Source organism: Chionomys nivalis, chromosome 9 (assembly GCF_950005125.1).
Source record: "Chionomys nivalis chromosome 9, mChiNiv1.1, whole genome shotgun sequence".
Lineage (NCBI taxonomy): Eukaryota > Metazoa > Chordata > Mammalia > Rodentia > Cricetidae > Chionomys > Chionomys nivalis.
Genome location: NC_080094.1, coordinates 5,917,425 through 5,937,299, shown reverse-complemented (window position 1 = coordinate 5,937,299; position 19,875 = coordinate 5,917,425). Strand labels below are relative to the sequence as shown.

Below are 19,875 nucleotides of genomic sequence, written 5' to 3'. Positions count from 1 at the left end.
TGAGGCTATGTCCAGTGTCCCATGAGTACCAGGCTGAAATCCTTAGGATGTTTTAGCTTGGTTTATAGGGCGGAGATAAAGCCTGGTGCCCTGTGGCAAGCAGCCAAGCACTCTGCCCCCAGGCACATCTGTGGTCCCACTTTGACAGTGTTTCTTTCTTTGTTTAAAGACAGGCTCTCACTATGTTATCCTTGCTGGCTTGGAAGTCTCTACGTAGAGAAGGCTGGACTTGAACTTGTGGTCATCCTCCTGCCTCTGTTCCTACAGGACTAGGTTTATAGATGGCATCTTGACACATTTGCTTGATCACCTTTCTCTGATCTGTGACCCGCCTTGGAAGCAAGTGTTAACAATTGATTGCCTCTGGATCTTTGTCTAAACAGCTAGGCTGGAATCGAGGGTCTGGATTTTTCTCTCTAATCTGGGTGGGATTCAGGCACTGTGGACAGTGGGAGCCATGGGGAGGCAGCAGGCATGGGGAAGCAGGCATGGGGAGGCAGGCACAAGCTGGGAGGGAACTGAGGTACTTTCCACCCCAAGCGTGGCCTGCTCTGAGGCCTCCCAGGGCTATTCCGCTCCTGCGCCTGGGTGTTGCGAGATGTGACCGGCATCTCGTGTATTGAGGCTGGAGAGGCCACTGCACACCTCCCATCTTCCCATCAGCCTGCCCCAGAAAAAGGTCGAAAGCCCCCAGCACAAAGCCAGGAGCTCTGCCTGAAATGATGCCTATGGAGGTGGGAGCACTCCAGAAAGAGGATTCAACTTTGCCTCTGAACCCCCTGCAGGGGAGCAAACCACAGCTGGGGACCCTGAACAGCACCACCCTCCCCTGCATCTCCCCACCGACCCACCCCACTCTTCTCCTAGTAACAAGCCCTCATTTCAGGGTCTGGGAAGGTGGGTTTTAGGAGGTTGCTGCGGGCCAGACTCAGGTCCTTGGCAAGGCAGTGCGCTTACAATTCCAGCACTGGGGAGGCAGAGACAAGAGGGCCCCAGGGGCTTCCTGGCGAGTAGATCCAGCCAAACGGCAGACTCAGTGAAAGACCCTATCTCAAAACTGAAAGGGGAGATGGTTGAGGGAGATGGCTGATGTCAACCTCTGCTTTATACACATGTGCACACACCGGTCATCTCACCATCGGCCCTGGAGACACCTTGACCTGAGCGAGGGGCCAAGCAGGCTTCCCTTGCTGGCAGATTCCCTTGAGCGACAATGGCTGCTCCCCTTTCATGCAGCTCCACTGAGGAATTGTGGGAAGGAGTGCTGTGATCCATTAGTCATGCCTGCCTCGGTTCCCAGAGGGAGACTAGCGCAGAGCGTGCTAGAACAGAGACCAAATGTCAGCTTTTCTTCTTCCATTCCTGCAGCAGCAAAAGCAAAGCCAAGAAGGAAAATGGCACTGATGGGGTGACGGTAGGAAGACAAAGGGAGAAACCAGAGTTTGACAAAGCCTTGAGAATTCCGTCTTCCGACAAGAATATGAGACAGCAGAGGCCTTCGCGGAAATAGCCTACTTCTTAGAAACAACACTTCTGGGGGCACCTGTTCCCCTACCCTCACCGAGTCAGCATCTGAGAAGGTATTTGTTATCCCAGCTACAGATGACCGCTTACAACCAAACTGAAAAATATTAATTCCCTTTGTTTCCTGCCAAGAAGGCTAAAGCAATTACAGGCCCTGATATGAAACACATATGTTAATACATTTGGAAAAATCGGTTCCTATAGGGAAGCAGGGGTCCCAATCCAAGAACAGAGTGCTTTTGGAATTAAAGCGTCTGATCAAGTTATCCAGACAGGCCGGATCCTAAAGCCCACTGTCCTCAGATGTATTCCAGCATCAGGAACATAGGACCCCGGCACACGCTGCCATTGCCCCCTCACTGGCAACGAGGGTCTACCGACCCTTGGACACCTGGGCGGCCCCCTGGCTCTGTGTAATATGATTACAATCATCACAGCAAAGCTTGCAGAGAATCGAAAGCAGTATAATTACAGGCAATTTTCACTTTTTGGAAATGGAATTCAGATGCTGAGGTAGGATTGGTAGCAAGGCAGCGAGGAGAGTATGGCAGACCATGAGCAAAGGCGCTGTTGGCACCCGTACACGTGGCAGGTACCTGTGGGCATGTCCTCGTGGTGGCACGACACCGCCATACAAGAAGGCTTTGCCCTGCTGAGAGTGGTCAAACCTTTCCTGCAGCAGGCATCCTGAGTGCCTACCGTGTGCCTCAGACTTCACTTCCGCCAGCAGTCTCTGTAGCCGGGCCACCCTCACAGCCTCCAGGGCCACCCACCCCATCGGAATTCACTCAGTGCTCAAGGAGGCTCTGCCAGGTCAGCAGGCTGCCAACCCCACAGTCACGGAACTGGGGATGGCTACAAGTGGCGACCTGGACATCACAATAATGCTAGGACAAGCTAGGAAGGTGGTTTGTCCTCTCTACCTCAGTTCCCCTGCTGGGAATCCAGTTGACCGATCACCCAGTTCATAGAATTGGGGAAGAGAATGGACAAGTTGCCCTCATCTGTCATAGTTACTCAGGAGGACAGCTATCTCTTCTGCAGCAACACGTCACAGGAGGCGGAGGACTGCATCTCAAACTTGCCCGGATCTACCCAGCAGTAGGAAAGAGCCCTCCCCATGCCACAGGTCTGCAATGATGCTGGCTCCGGCTAGCAACTGACTCCACGTGGTTCAGTGCTGGAAGGAGTCCAAGAGAATGAGAGCCCCCCTGTAAGCCCCATGATGAGCCCCCACAGGACTCTATCACATGCCCCACAGATACGCCCTGTTACCACTGACACCCAACTGGTGCCCAGCCAGTCCAAGAAGCCAGGCTGTGGAAGAGTGATGGAAGGAAGGAAAAGGCACACAGTACAGATCAAAACAGCCATCAAAGCCCACCAGCTGGCCTCAGACCACAGGACAGGAAGCCAGTGGGCATTTGGCTCCAAGACACAGGACAGGACCAACTGACTGCCTTTCCAGAACTAACTAGATTGGACACAGTGGCTTGCTGTCCTGCCCTGCTGGGTGGTATTGAATGCAAGCTTTTTCCAGAATGATCCTTGCAAATCATTGAGGGGGCCCTGAGGGGAACCAAGCAGCACCAGGGACTGACTGTACCTTGTCCAAGGCTCAGGGCTGGGGTCTGGAGTGGCGCCCTGAGAAAGGGGCCTCAGGCAGAGGCGCCCAGGTGGTCCTAACCCAGGCTTTTCATGCCCCCCATGATCTTCCAGGACAACTGCCACCAGCTACTGCCCACGGCTAAGGCAGCTCAGACCCACTAATGCCCTGTGACTGAGGGGTCGTGCCAAGAGGTGAAAGTAAGGAGACACAAAAGCCTATGCAGAGGCCAATAGGGGCAGGGAGAAGCCAGAAGCTTCTGGAAGCGCCCCACTCATTCTCAGCTAGTCCCTTCCCCATGTCAGAGAAATGGACAGAGTCTGGAACATGAGTGGGGCTCTGTCTGTGAGAAGAGGAAGTCTGCAGGCAAACAGGCCATTGCTAGGCAGGGCTGAAGCAGGGGTGACCCCTGTTCTACTTATTGACAGGGGACTCAACCAAGACAGGGCCATAAGGGATGGAAGCCGCCTGCTCAGAGCCCGGCACACATGGGCTATCTGGAGAAATACTAACATCCAGCTCAACCCACCCACGCTGGTAGCTTTAACAGACCCTGGACAGCCCACCCAATGCATAGCCACGGCTGAGACTCTCACTGCAGCCCAGAATGCAGGTGGGGGTGTCTCAGAAACCTGGGTTCAAGGCCCCCCTTTGCCACTTCCTGACTGTGTGTCCTCAGCTGAGCCACCCCGCCTCTGAAGCAGTCTGTGGAAGAGGGGTAACACTGAAAAGGCCCGTTGTGGAGGTGGGGTACTCACTATGACACTGCATAGAGAGAATACTAAAACAGGACACGCCCCAGTACTCTGGTGCTGTCTCTGCGCTGTGCCTGTGACCCCTGCCTAAACCTGGATACAGGAAAACCCTCCCGGAGTCTGGATGCCAAGTCCTGAGCCTGCAACCAAAGTGATGGCTACCTGAAAGTCCTCACAGAGAACAGGTGAGATGAGGTGTCACCCCAGAGGCCACCTGGAGGCCACTGGTGTGTGGGGGCGTGTAGAGACCAGATGTACATTTTCTTGCCCTCAGCTCCCACAAGCTTCTCCAAACGCCTGTGGTCCTCCATGTGTATCCTGAGGCAGAGCGGCACAGCCTGTCCTGGCGTGGGTAAAAGGCCATGCTCCACCTGCTCACCCTGGACTTGAGGGGGAAAGGCAGCTGAGACGCCTCGGAGGTTGGCTGCAGTGGGCTGCAGGACAGGTGTGTACCTGTTCAGATATCAGGGGCACCCTAGACAGGACACCTCTTCTGAGTAGAAAGCAAGAGCCTGTTCTGGGAAAGCTGCTGTCCCCACCTAGGGCACTCAGGAACAAGCAAGGCTGGACTGGGTTCAGGAGGGAGCTGGTAAGCCACCTCTTTGGCCTCCTCTGCCCTGAATCTCTCTCTGGAGGGACAGGCAGAAACAGCCCCTTCTTCCTCACAGTGACTCAGGCCAGGGTTGATCCAAGTCCTGGCATTGTAGAGACTGAGGTCACCCTCCTGGCAGCCGAAGACCCTGTGATGGAGCAGGGGACATTCTTCATCCAGCTGCAGACAACATCTTGACCTTGGTGGTGACAGGGCCTGGCCTCCTGGGGCTCCTGTTGCAAGCATACCCCTCCAGTACAGGAGGAGCACACCCGGAAGCTGCCAGCAAGAGCACAGGTTGAGGATGGGCCCAATGAGACCCCTAGGCCGAGGATGGAGCAGAAGCAAACTCAGGTCCTGGAAGCTAGCTAGTCCAGCCTCAGGCCCAAGGTCCAGGAAGTAAGACTAAGCTCCTGATCCTCCCCAGCAACCCCAGCAAAGCCTTCAGAACCAAGCCACCATCCTCAGGCCCACCTCTGAGCCCTGGCTCTCCCACAGCTGGCCGAGGGTGGCATACCTCTCCTGCCTTTTCAGCTGCCTGGGGCTTTAGGCAGGGACGGGCCATGGAAGGCCTCCAACTCTAAGAGATCAAGAGGACTTGGTGGGAAGTGACTCCCCCAGGGGAGAGATGTAGAGGCCAGCCCACAGCTGGCTAATCCCAGCACCCCCGGAGTGTCTCTGGAGCTTAGCTGAGCCTGCCAGAGAGCCAGATGTCCCAGGCCCTGAACAGCTGGGTAGCTGGTGGCAGCATAGTTATGTTCTCTATCTCGAAGCCCAGAGCCCAGGGGGAGGAAAGACTCGTGGAGGGGCAGACACTGGGCTCCTCAGAGGACTGGGCAAGGAGCAGGCTCTAATGGAAGATGTACAGTCGGAGACACGCCACAGAGCCATACATCTCTACCCAGCTCAGGCCTGTGTCCCCAGGCATATTCTTAGGCTAAAGAATTCAAGTGTTCAGAAGCTGAAGCCCAGAGAGGGTGGTTCTGCCAAAGGCTGAAGCTCTCTACTATGGTCTCTCTCCCTCCTACAATGACTGAGCGCTTAGGGAACACTTACCGCCTGGAAGACAGTCCCTAAAATCCTCCCCCACACCCCGGCAGGGAAACTCCACAGCCCATTCCTTTCCAGAAGAGGAAACTGAGGCTCCAAGCTCATGACTTCCCAGGAGCACGCAACAGGGTTTGAATCCGAGTTCTCAAAGCTGGATTAGCCATCCCCGGGCCTCAGAGAAGCACCTACATTCAAAAGTGACCCAGAAAACAGACAAAGCTAAAGGTTTTTAACTCCTGGAGAAGGGCCACATGGCTTCTGTCCGTGGGGCTCAGGAAGAATATTTAGTAGCCCAACAGTCCCGCCTTCCTGCTGTCAATCAACTCTGCCCCTTCCAGGCCAATCACTTCCACCTGCTCTGTGTCCCCCTCCTCTGCCTAGCCAGGGCTCCCCTGCTCCCAGAGGCAGGCACTCAGCAACACATCACCCATGCCAGGGAAACTCCTACACCATGTGTCCCCCTGGCAACTCTGGCAACCCATACCTCCTCGCCTCCCCCAAATGGCGGATCCATCACCGAGTCTCAGGAGTGGAGGGGAGACACACAAAGGCTGTCTTACGCAAGGCCCAAGAGGATCACCCCATCCCAGCACTGGCAGTTCTCTCCATCCTGCCTCACATGACCACAGGACCCTGTGGTTCCCCCACAGACACTCTTCCCTGCCCTCTATTGACAGGGTGTCTGTCACTCAAACATCCTCAGTTCAGTAGGACACTGGTGACTGCCTAACAGACACCCATCATCCCGCCACCTACCCCAGCAGCTCCAAGCCCTTCCCTTCGCTTTTCGCTTGCTCCCGAATTCACATCTCCTCATCATCCTGTGATGACTAACTGTACCCCAAAACGGAGGAGATTCCAGTCCTAACCCACAGATCTCTCAATGGAACCGACCTCATTCAGAACCAGTGTTTCTGTAGACATATGCAGACACGCTCAGAGTAGAGTGGAGTGGACCCTCTCCTGCTGGAGGAGATGCAGCGGGAGGGAACCCAGGTAAAAACAGCTGGGGTCATGGAAAGCACCAGCAGCTGACAGCAGCCTCAGGACACTTCAAGAACACATTCGCATATAGGTGCGTGTACACACACATACACACACCACACACGTACACACACATACCCCCCCAACACACACACGCAGGTTTCAGAAGGGCCAGGCCCCACTGTGTCTAACTCTGAAGTTCCAGCCTGCAAGGAATCCCAGTCCTAATGTTCTGGGCCACCCTGTTTGTGAGACTTCATTAGAGTGGCATCCTGGGAACTCGGATGCACCCCAACCAGAGCTTTACATGGCATTCAGGCTCTCACAGCCCCCCCATTTATTCCCACTATCTGACCTCTGGGAACGGCACCAGGCATATGTGCACACAAACGTAGCTGACAAATAAGTCACAGCACCCATTGTCTCATCAGTGGTGTGGCCTTGACTTCCACAAACACTGCCTGGCAGGGCTTGTGGGTCTCTGGGCCTCCATCACCTTCCAACACGGGATACAGAAGGTATGCACAGGCACAGGTCAGAGACGCTCCCTTCTCTGGAAAAGCATGAAAGGTTGTGGTATCAGGAAGCCAGTTCTGCACAAGTAAGAGGTGACCTGCAGACCAAATGGCCCTCAGCCACTAGGAGGGCACATATTCCCGCAGGGAGAGATGGGAGAAGAGGGTGTGTATGACCATGACCAGTCAGCCATCCCGGGTGGGCTAGGCAGGACTACATTCCCAAAGTTGGACCTCTCGATGAGGCATTCTGAGAGGCAGGTCTGGAGACCAGCCAAGAGCCCTGGGCACAGGTGGCGGCCCCACTTTTTGACGAATAACTGCTGGGAATGTGCCTTCTCTAAGCCATCGACCTTCAAGAAAGATCAAACACGTGGTCTGGCTAAGAGTCTCGATGGCCTGGGGTGGGTGGCTCAGTGGTAGAGCACTTGCCCAGTTTACATGAAAACCTGGATTTGATTCCAAGTGGCTCTGTAAACAAAGAGTCCCTGGAAGCCGGGCGATGGTGGCGCTGATGTTCCCAAGTACACAGCAGGTGGTTGGAACTCCGGAAAATGAGCCATGTCCTCTAAATGAGACCGGGCCTGGGGACCAAAGTAAGACCCACAGGACACCTGAGTGTCTGGGAAGATTCTAAGTCGATCTGCATGACTGCCTTCTGCCCCCAGGCACCACAGCTCCTGCCTAGTCCTGCCCTCTCGTTCACTGCCTACCTCTAGAGCAAGAAAGTCATGCAGGGTAGAGCTTGGTGCAGGGCAGTGGGGACTGTAAACATAAATTAAAGCCACACTAGGACGCCATCTGCCACCCATCAGAGGGACAAAGATCAAAACAGTTTGGCAAGAGGCTTTCCTGAGTGCATGGGGACCAGCTTTCTCCTCCCTGGCTGGTGGAGGAACCCCAGCGACATTTGGGAAGGCCGTGTGTGGGTGTGTGGGTATGCGGGTGCGTGGGTGAGCACATACACACATGTATACAACCCAGCCACAGTTCTAGAACTTCAGGCAGACATGCTTCCGGGAAGAGACAGCAGGGCTGGAAGGTGGCTGGTCAGGGAGAGGCTTACCTCAGAACCTGGGTAAAGAAAAAGTCAGAGGGTGGGAGGCAAGACGGCTCAGTGGGTAAAGGTGCTTGCCGCCAAAGCTAACCAACTGAGTTTCATCCCTACAACCCACACAGTAAGGGAGAACAGACGTCTTCCCACAGCACGGCCCACAGAAGCAGCTACTTCACACTCGTGGACAACAGACATATGAGACCCTCAGCGCAACACAGTCTATCCTGTGGAACTGTGTGCGTCTGAAAGACTCAGGACGGGAGGTGTTGAGCAAATTGCCCCACCTATAAGCAGGAGACAGTGGAAGATGGGCTTATCCATGGAAAGAGAACCCGAGCTGAAGAGGCCCCCTGGGGAAGGGACTGAGGACTCAGTGGTGTAAGGAAGCCTAAACCCCAGTCGCCTCTGCTTCTCTCTTCAGCTGTATTCCATGCGTCTGTCCATCCATCTGAAACTTTTTTTCCTTCCTTGTTGCATTGAGGACGGAACCCAAGGCCTTGTGGGTTCTAGGCAAGTCCTCTACCGCTGAGCAACATCCCCAGATCTTATTTTACCTTTCAGTGTGAGACAGGACGTCACCAAGACATCCTAATCCTCCTGGGTAGCTGAGCGGCACCAGACTCAGTTCAAAACTAAACTTTTATCAGAGAGTTCTTCAGAAGCTGGGCCAAGTCCCCGTGGCTGGCCTTCTCGGTGCTCTTAGGACACTTCGATCGTGCCCATTTCACAGACTCCTTACTTCCGAGCGCTAGTGTCTATCTGAAGTGACACATGGGTGTGAGCCACCAGAGACACACCACAGAAGTTGTGTCCTTAGCCACCAAGACGAGCTGCCCGACAGTAGTGCCCGAACCAGTTCCCTCGTCCCTGTTCCCGTCCTAGCTGAAGATTCTCCCACTAACTTCTGTGCCACCATGTCTGTGGGGACGACAGAAGTTCACAGCCTCAACACAAAATCCTGGTCACAGGGGGCTGGAGAGATGGCTCAGAGGTTAAGAGCACTGCCTGCTCTTCCAAAGGTCCTGAGTTCAATTCCCAGCAACCACATGGTGGCTCACAACCATCTGTAATGAGGTCTGGTGCCCTCTTCTGACCTGCAGGCGTACACACAGACAGAATACTGTCTACATAATAAATAAATAAATAAATAAATAAATAAATAAATAAATAAATAAATATTAAAAAAAAAAAAGCCTGGTCACAAAGAAAGGCAACCTCAACTGCAAAGCAACTTTGGGATGTACATGAAGGGCAGCCCCCCATTATCTCTGAGCTCTTTACTTTTCTCGGGGCCCCAGAAGTGCTTTCGAAACAAACTTTTGGTCCCTGACCTAGCAACTCTCGGACAGCCAAGAGTTCTCCAGCTGTTTGCTTTGGTTTCTTTGTTTTTGTTTTTTCTTTTTTTCCCGCTCCCCTTAGAGCATTTGATTATAAATGGTCATTTTTATTGGTGGTCTGACATCACCCTGGACTTAGAGCGGTGAGCGGAAGAATCATCAACACCAGCCTTCCCTCCCCTCCCCCTCAACACACCACCAAATCTAGACCATTCATGTAGGCCTGTCTAGAGAGGCACAGCCCCGGGCTCCAGGCTTCCTAGTCTCCCGATATCCCTGACCAAATCTGCGTAGGGTCGTAGTTTGAAAGAACATGTACACATCATACACTTTAAGACGGTCATCTGGTGTAGGGCCCAATAGTGAAAGCCACCAGGACTGTTCCTGGCCCCACCCTCTGCCTTTCACCCACTCCTTTCTCTGCAGTGAGCGGAAGCTCAGCACCCCACTTCCACACAGAGGCAGAACCTACCTGCCTGAGTGCTCCTGGAGCACCTGGTAGACTCTGATCTGGAAGGTCTCGTTGTCAAAACGCTCCCGGATGTAGTCCTTATAGATCCGGAACTCAGCTGCAGTCACGGCTTCCCCCTCGGGGATCTTGGAAAGATCAAACCGGAACTCCCGATGGTGGTAGCGGGGGTGGAAGAATTCCTTGTCGTGTTCCACTGGAGGGGAAGAGAGCACACCAGCACCGAAGACATTTAGTATCTGGTTGATCTCTGTCCGTGCAATTGACCTGAGCTGGGTGGACACTGCCTTAGGGAACCTTTGTGAAAACCTCACATCCCATATAGACACACTGTGGACCGGATGGTCACAGGCCCAGACGTTAGGGGCATCTTGAGCAACAAGAACATAGCTCTGTATCCAATTTGCTGGGGAAACTAAAGCACTGACCACAGCAACAACCACCAAGCTGGAATCCTAGAAGCTCGGGACTGGGTTTGAATGCAGCCTCAGTCACTAAGAAGCAATGAAGCAGTGAAGAGTCCCAATACCTCCGTGTTGCCATGTGGAAAATGGGGCTGATGTGTGAGGGACCTAAGATTCACACAAGAGACGGATGATGTTTTTTGTTTTTTGGTTTTTTTTTTTGGTTTTTCGAGACAGGGTTTCTCTGTGGTTTTGGAGCCTGTCCTGGAACTAGCTCTTGTAGACCAGGCTGGTCTCGAACTCACAGAGATCCGCCTGCCTCTGCCTCCCAAGTGCTGGGATTAAAGGCGTGCGCCACCACGCCCGGCGAGACGGATGATGTTATGGCAGGTAACTGCCACTGGTGAGAACATGCACCTTGGCAGGCCTGTCCTGGGACAGCGTAGGACAGTGGTTCTCAGCCCTGGGCGGCATACAAGAATGATGGCGGATCCTTTTAAAAATTAGAGATGTCTGGTCATGGTCTGCTTGTATTATGACCAGCTCTCAGCAGGGTTTGCCAATTCCTATGGTGTAAATGCTGCCGTCATGAGAGAGTTCAATCACCGACACAAATGCTCCTCCCAGATAGGAAGAGAAGCCACACCATGCTGCTGGCAGCCCACCATGCCAGAGAGAACTCTCCAGAAACCCTCTGCACGCCTCCTGGTGTCAGCTCTCCTCCTGTCCTCTGGAGCACAAGGAGCCCATCCCTTCCACGCCAGCACATGGGAAAGGCGAGCCAGCATGACAAAGAGGCATCAGAGATGCCACCAATCCCTAAGAGGGAAGAAAAGCAGCTGCTGAGATCCAGGCAGTCTCCTGGATAGCGAGAGAGCCTGGGGAGGTGGCCCCAGGACAAGGAGGCAAGGCAGAAAGCCTCGGGTCGAACCTGTCCTCATTTCATGTCTGTTACTGTGATAACACATCCTGCCACAAAGCACCTTAACGGGAGGAAGGGTCTGTTTGGCTCACGGGTCCTGGTTACAGTCCGTCACAGCAGAGGAGGCAGAGGCAAGAGCTCAGTCACAGGCAAGAACAAAGAGAATGAATGTACCCATGCTGCCCGCGAGCTTGCCAGCTTTCCTCGTTCTTACACAGCCGGAGCCTGACTGCCTACGGGACGCCAACACCCATAGAGGGCTTGGTCTTTCCACAATAATTAGCAATCAAGATAGTCCTCCACAGACATGCTCACAGGCCATCCTGATGTAGACCATTTCTCAATGTCCCAGGTGATTCTAGGTGGTGTTCATGGACAGGTAAAATTAAGCAGCAGCGTGCCCGAGCTACCCGAGGAAGGCAGCATAATGCAGCAGTGGCCAAGCGCACACCTGAGACCCAAGGGTGTCGAACACCCTGCCTGGAGTCACACTGCCAGGATTTAAACCAGGATCTACCCAACCCAGGACCGTCACCACCACATATGCCTACAGCAACAGTGAGGACAGTTTGGTGGGGTGAGCTCTCCGCCTGTTTAACAGATGTCACATTGTACCATTACATGTATGTAGTGTGTGCATGAACCACACATGCATGCTGTCATGTCCCACCATGATGATAATGAATTAAACCTCTAACACCCAATTAAACATTTTCCTTTATAAAAGCTGCCGTGGTCACGGTGTCTCTTCAGAGCAGCTGAAACGCTAACTAAGACAATAAATACTCCTTCCCAAGTGCGCTGCCAGGGAGAGTCGTCAAGGTGCACACGGAACGAACTACAGGAGGGCAGTCCTATGAAGGGGACAGGGAAAGACGAAGCCACAGGGGGCCTGAGGCTCAGGAGGGAGCCACAAGTCCCAGAGCATCCTGTGCCACGGTGAGCAGCCAGTACCTATGCCCACACCACCCCATCTGCTCACCCCAGGGAGGAGCTTCCAGGGAACACCCCAACAGCATCTCCACCCCAGCAAAGTCGCTAAAGACCACACAGTAACCAGCTGGGACATAAATGGTCGTCCACAGTCTTGCTGGCCTCCAGGAGGTAGCATTCAGCATGTGACCCCAGCATTTGAATGCTACCCTTTCTTTTCTCCTTCACCAGGAACTGTTAGGGGCCTTCTGACTCCCCAACCATCCTCTCGGTCCTCACTTCTGTCCGCCTTGCGGGCATTCCCTCCCTCAGGCTTGGTCTCCTCACACTCTGCCGCCTCCAGGGAGAGCTCATTTACCCAGAACATGGTTACAGCCCACAGGCAGATGGCTCCCTGCATGCAAATGAGCCCACCTACAGATGACCGCCTACATGCTAATGGCTCCAACATGGAGACAAGTCTACAGATAAACAACCCTGACACATATGTGGCTTTCTCTCATACCTGACTGTCTGCCCCAGCCTCCTGCTCATGCACACAGATCCTCTCTTTGATACCCCCAGTTGTAGGTCTCACAGACCAATGACTAGTCAGTCCCCAAGTCGTTCATAAATCACCCTAGTCAAGTCCAGCTGTCTCCTGACTCTTTGTCACCTTGGCCAAACAACCCTGCTCCCTTTCTGCTCCAGCAGAACCCCCAGTCACTGGGATACACCTCTTCCCTTTTCATCCTAAGGCTCATGGGCCCTCTACAGCTGCACGGTTGAGTTTGGGTGACTTTGCCTACAGATGGGATGGGGCGGGCTATCATGGGAGCTTCTGCTTAGGTTCCATCAGTGCCCCGAAGGTCAGGAGAGTGTTCCTGGTCCCATCCCTGCCTGTGGCTCCATCCCTGCTGCTGCAGAGAGATGGCCCTCACCATGACTTCCAACCTTCTTTCCTGCTTTTCCCACAGAAGAGACCAGGAACAGCCCTTCCCTCCCCTTCTCTTCCTCTCCCCTCCGGGAGTGGGCCATATTCTCCTGGACCGTTAATGCTTCCAGGCTCAGCAAGGAGAGAAGTGAAGTCAGTCCCCAAAACTCTTTAGTCCTGAGCCCCACCCCCATCAGCCAGAAAAGAAGACAGCAGAATGGGACCTCTCTCACAGCCAAAGATGGTTGAAGAAGCCAGAGATGCAGAAGGTGCATGTCTTGTTAGTGCTCAGAAATGCCCCCACGATGCATAGCTTTGGTCATTGTCTAGGGGGGACCTGTGAGGTTGTGAAGTTGGAGGTGAGAAAACTGGGGTTCAGGGAGACCAATTAGCTTACCCACAGCACAAAATGGGTGACTGTGGAATTCTGAGCCCTACGCTTTTGCCCTCTATTTTTTGAGGCCTGGGGTCTTGGTCTTTGCTCTGTCACTAGCTCTGCGGCCTGGGTCATGTGATCTGTCCTCCTTATGTCCCTGTGTCCTCAGAGAGTAACAGTAATGGTCCTAGCAGCCATAGAGGGTGGCCCTTCAGCACACAAAGGGTGTCTGCCACTGTCATGGGGCCTCTAAACAATGAGGCAGGAGAACAGCCATCAGTGGAGACAACAGGATGTCCCTCCGGGTGTTTACATCACAACAGGACAGGGTGACTTAGCAAAGAAAGAGAGACTCATGAAGCAACACAAATCAATAAACAAAAGGGACACTGTAGTAGTTATTTTTCTGCTGCTGCCATGAAGCCCTCAGATCTATGGTAACACCAGAAGGAAGGGTTTGTTGAGCTTATGGTCCCTGAGGATTAGAGTCCATCACTTGAGTGATGGTGGAGGTGGGTGAGGAAGGATGGCAGCAGGCAGGCGTGGTGGCTGGAGCTGGAAGCTGAGAGCTCACATCTTAAACTGCAAACAAAGCGCGCGGTGGGGGCGGTGTCTAGGAAGGGCAAGATTAAAGGGCTTGAAAAAACACTGGAGATACATGGTAAACTGAGTGATCCTGAAACCCTGGGACTCTAAAGGAAAGCGTGTCCCCGCTGACAGGGCAGTGCCATTCCAGAGAGGCCAGGACATCCTCATTGCTGGGGGAGGGAGGAGACAGGTTTTCGCAGCAACAGTTTTCCAAATCACCACATCAGTCAGCACAGCGCACACGCACACGGAGGTCCAGGCTTGGATCCAAGATCCAGCTGGGCGGTACCAGAAAGAAGTGGGTGGAGCCCATAGGGCCTTCCTATCTTCACCAATGTGGCCTCTAAGCCAGGCAACATCAAAGTCCCTATACTTGATAATCTTTAAGACTTATTATTATTTTTAGGTGTGTGTATGTGTGTGAATGCATGCCACATGTGTGTGTGCCTATGCAAGACCAAGGTGTTGAATCCCCTGGAACTGGAGCGACAGGTGTTGTGTGAACCAACTAATGTGGGTGCTGGGAACCAAACCCTGGATTCTCTGGCAGAGCAGCAAGGGCTCTTAACTGCTGAGCCAACCCTTTGTCCTCAATAGCTGCTGAACTTTAACGTTCACTTGGGGAAAGGTGGGTGACAAAATACCTCCTCACCTTGCCACCTGCGCTCACGTCAGTCAGTCGTTGAAGACACATTTACATTCTGCTGTCTCTAGAATGTTCATCTGGAAAAGGTGAAACTCTGTCCCCAGTAAACGCTCACTTTAGTAGCCACTCCCCAGCATTAGAGACCACCGGGTAAGTTTTGTCATTGCGAACTGTGCTCCTCCGTGGACCGCCTATCAGAATCTGTCCTGCAACTGGGCCATTTCACTCAGCAATGTTTGCGAGATTCATCAAGGTTATAACAGGCATCAGGATGTCCCTTTTCAAGGATGAATAATATTCCACTGTATGGATAGATGACACCCTGTTATCTCTTCATCCTCCTGTGGAATTTGGATTGCTTCCACTCTCGCTGATGTGACAAATGCCACTGTCAGTATAGATGTATAGGCAGTCCCTGGAGATATTTCTTTGAATTCTTTTGGTCAGAGACCAAAAAGAGGAATGGTAATTCTGTCTGCTCTACTGCAGCTACACCACCGTCAGCCACAGCAGCTGCCCATTTTACCAGCAGTACACCGTGCCCCGGTGTCTCCATGTGTCACCAGAGATGGCTGCGAGGTGGACAGCCACTGTCTTAAGAGCCCTCTCAGTTGGGAAAGATGGTGACGTACTTGCCGGAAAAGCACGGTGGTATGAGTTCAGTCCCCAGGACCCATGTGAAAAAGCCAGGCATTGTGGCACCACCTGAAACCCCAGCAATGGAGGGCGGTTGCAGACAGGTGGTCTGTAGGGCTCACTGGCAGGCCAGCCATGCTTAATTGCTGAGCTTCAGGTCACAGTGAGAGACTTTGTCTTAAAAAATAAGATGGACTGCAGTAGAATAATCTTTTTGTACACTGAGGAGATGTGTCGCTCTGACCGGTTTAATAAGCTAAGCAGCCAATAGCTAGGCAGGATTTGGGGGGCAGAGAGGATGCTGGGAAGAAGAAGGCAGAGGCATGAGAGAGACGCCAGTGTCACAGAGCAAACAGCATGAGATTTACAAGGTAAAGGTAAGCAAGCCATGTAAAAGAACATAGATGAGAAGATATGGGTTAATTTAAGTTATAAGAACTAGTTAGAAGTCTAAGCTATCGGCCGAGCTTTCATAATTAATAAGAAGTCTCTGTGTCATTATTTGGGAGCTAGCAGGACAGAAAAAGACAATGGACAGCTTCTGAGAAATGATACCTCAGGTTGACCTCCCATCTCAATACACCCCTCACCACATACACACACACACACACCACACCCACATCACACACCCTTGCACCCCATATACCCCACACATAACACAAACAGCACACACACAATACAAACCTATATCACACACAACACACACTACCACATGCACATCACACACCACCCACCTACACCCCATACACCACACACACACACACACACACACACACACACACACACACACACACACTCACCGGCCTAGATGCCCCATCCCTATCCTACATGTTACATCCTTGATCCTTATGAGATCCCTACTCCAAGGGAGGTTTGTCTCACAACTGAGGAGACAGTATAAAGTCACTGGCTACCTACAGCCACAGAGACCTGGACTCCCACAGGTCAGGACCAAGCCCCCATCACTCTGAACCACTGCCAACCCTGTTCTGGGGAGGCACCCGAGCCAGGTGTACACAGAGCCCTTGGCATTCCCCACAGATTCACGTCCATCTCGCTGCCACTTAGCTCTGGAACTTCACCGAGTATGTGTAGTGACAGGCCTCCAGAGTCACCACACCAGCTCTCTAATGGGGTCTTAGGAGGCTCAGCCTCCCTCCCTCTGAGCACAGGGCTTCTTTGGCGTTGGGAGGGGTGGGGGTGTCTTTCTCCGCTACGGAGATGCTGGGATGGAGACAAGGCTGAGGAATGAGGTCTTTGCTGCAAGATTAAACACTTCAGCATCCACATGTGTGCACAGCTCGAACAATGTCATCATTGTAAACTGGGTGAAGCTGAGGGCTGGGGTGGAGAAGAGGGAAAGATGGGTCTAATTATCTCTCCAGGGCCGAGCTGGTTATTTGCCTAAAAAGACCTGAGAGCAGAGATGGTCCATGAGTCTAGGGCCTTCTGCCCTCCACAAGCCAATAGTCAGCTTTGACCTGTCATTCACATCCCCAGGGCGAGGATTCGGATATCCAGGGCTATCTGATCCCCCTCTGCACCCAGCCACTCTAAGCAGCACGTGACACATCTGTGGGTGTCATACAGATGGGTGCAGTTACTAGAGTCCGGTTGGTTGGGGTCATAATGTTGCCACACCCCACAATGCACTGCATAGCCTTGAAATGCAGAAAGACACGAGGAGATTAATGGTGGCTTGTGCCTGGGATCCTGGCTACTGGGAAAGCTCTGGTAAGAGGTCACTTGCCCCTACAGGTTCAAGGAGAGCCTAACAAAATGCTAAGGTCCATCTCATTTTTTTTTCCTTTTCTTTCTTCTTTGTTTATTAATCTGTTGCAAAGACATGGATTAAACCCGGGCCTTATACACCCCAGACAAGCCCTCTACCACTGAGCTACACCCCTAAGCCCTTTACTGACTTTGAGACATGGTTTCTTGTTTGCTTGGAACTTGCTGTGTAGCTAAGGATAACCTTGAACTCCTGACCCTCCTGTCTCCACTTCTCAAGAGCTAGGATTGCAGGCTCATTCCACAATGCCTCCCAGATGTTATCCTGAAGTGTTGAGAGGCTCTGAGCTAACCAAACCTCAAGAGGTCAAAGGTGCTGGACTTGGTCCCCATCTGGGCTGTCAGCCAGCTGGGTGGGACCCCAATGCCTTTCATCACTCTGAAGTCCCCTTTCTCTTCCATTAGGTCATGTCATCCAAACTTGCCAGCATCCCACCAACTTTGATCTTACACATGGCTCAGGAAAGGCCTCTGTCCACGGGCACTGCCCACGGCAGTAGCCATGGACCACATGTGGCCACTGGGCCCTTGAGATGTGGCCACTGTGGCTGGGTGTTTTGCTTTTGTTGTTATAGTTCATTTCAACATAAGCAGCCACTTGTGGCCTGTGGACTCCTGGCCCGACGAACGCGTGCAGCATGGTAGAAAGCCCTGTGGATCCGCACGACTCTGCCGCACGGGTGCCACCACCTGCTCCGAGGCATCGTAGGGTTGATGTGAAGTGGGAAGAAGGGCCGTGTGGGGTAACACGATGGCTATCTTCACAGAAGGGTGGTTGAAGGTGAGACGGCCAATGGGCAGCAGAATTCCACAGAAGGGCCTGTGACGGAAGCATGGGGTGCCTACCACTCCTCTGCCCCACCTACCGCTCCTCTGCCAGGCGCCCAGCAGCTTCTCTGGGAAGGGGACAGAGGGCTTGGGTAGCGTCCCACGGTGCCCAGGAAAACTCCTCTCCTGACCTCAGTCCACTCAGGAAGAAATCTGAGTGTGATCCCAGGGACCCAAATACCCAACAGGACACAGCCTCTGCCAACCACTGACGGGCTCAGGACACATTCGTCCGTCTCTAAAAGGCTCAGCTTCCCCTGGGACACAAAGCCACACAGAGGCTGTAGTGAAAAGTAAAGACAACAGAGGCCAGCATACAAGGTGGCAGAACCAGGTCCCTGTTAAACAGCCAGCCCAGCAGGGGCCATGGCCCAGCAGCCAGGTGGGAGTAAATCTGTTGCCTCCTCCTTCCCCATTGGGCCAGGGGAGACCCAGTCCGCCCCCAGGCAGCTGGGGCTGCAGGGTCAGCTGGGCAGGCACAGCTGCTTTCAGGTATCCAGCAGCAAATCAAATCACATGAGAATTTATAATCCTTCCTGGGGTCTGGGTTCTATCAGCCTAAACTCATTAGCCCCAGAGATGCAGGTGTCTCAGAGAAGAACAGGCTCCATCTCCCCTTCAAAATAAGAGTCTTCCGTAGAGCTGACTGACCTCAGGCTCCAGACCAATCATGGACAACTGAGTGCCCGACTTCACTCTTGGAAAAAGGCTGGTGCGGGAGATGACTGGAAACAGTTTGGTGGGAACTGGAACTCTTCAAGTCCCTCACTGTCTCAAGCTAACATTTTGAACAAATCGCGCTCAAACTCCTGGTCTGAACTACCAGAGCCCTTTAAAAACTGCTGGTGGAGTCTGGCATGGTGGGGCACACACGCCTTTCATCCCAGCACTCCAGGCAGAGGCAGAGAGATCTCTGTTGAGTCCAGGCCAGCCCGGGCTTCATGGAGAGATGCTGTGGACCCACCCTGGGGTTGAGGAACTCGTCCTCCTGCACACACGCATGCCAAATCACTGAAAGGCTCGTACTGCTCCAAGCAGGGTCCTTCCCATGCAGGGTTCCTGCAATTTGCCACGTAAGAACAGATTGACTGGCAAATCGTGATGACCACTGGGTGTGAGAACTAGGGGCTCCAGAGCAGAAAAGGGCACCCCTACATTTCATCCATTGCTCCAAGTGTCCCTGGGTATATGTTACAAGCATAAGATACTATGAACCAAGAGGATATGGGGCACAAGGAAATTTGATTCTTATTATGATGACTGACCCAGCGGCAACCAAAGAGCAGGCCCAATACCCCAGTATCTGCAGCGCAGCCACAGGGGACCAGAGCCTGACTTCCTGCCACCCATCGATGTGGTAAGAGCTACCCTTCTAAAGCAACTGAGTCATGGCAGAGCATGTGATCAAGCTTCAAGTCTCTCTCCAAACGTTTTGGTTAAATTTGGAAGTTCAGCCACATCAATCAATAACCCGAGCCACTTTTGTCTTTTGCACTTTGCCACTGTTTGCACAATGGCTTTCAATCCTCGGGTCTCGTGGTCACAAAAGAGCTGCCACCACACCAAGCGTCGTCTCCACAGAACCACACTCAAGGCAAGGAAAGGAAGAATGTGAAGTTTTGTTTGCTAAGCAGCAGTCACCCAGTGGAAAGCAAAACATTTTTCTGAACCACCCCCTAGCCTGCTGTCCAACCAGCAGGCTTCCTGTTGTGTCTGCTAATTAGAATAACAGCCCAAGGCTGGTTCAAGCTGCAAGGGAAGCTGAGCAAGCAAAGGGGGTGGGGTGGGGTGGGGTGGAGGCCTATGCTATAATCAAGAGTTGTGAGCAGCCATGTTTGCTCCAGTAGGCCAGGTAGCAGACTAGGCGGGGAGGGCTTATGCTCTGTCTATAGCAGTGCTGTGAGCCTCTGTTGCACAGATCCTGCATCCTCTCCAGGACTCAGTAGGTG

General features: G+C 53.1%; 1 protein-coding gene across 1 annotated transcript in view; it reads right to left on the bottom strand.

Moving 5' to 3' along the window:
* The window catches only part of Bmp7 (bone morphogenetic protein 7), a 64,139-nt gene that overhangs the window by 29,377 nt on the left and 14,887 nt on the right, over positions 1-19,875 (bottom strand). The window contains exon 2 of the mRNA XM_057781919.1: positions 9,893-10,085. Coding sequence (XP_057637902.1) covers positions 9,893-10,085 — 193 coding nt within the window. The remainder of the gene's footprint in view (positions 1-9,892; positions 10,086-19,875) is intronic.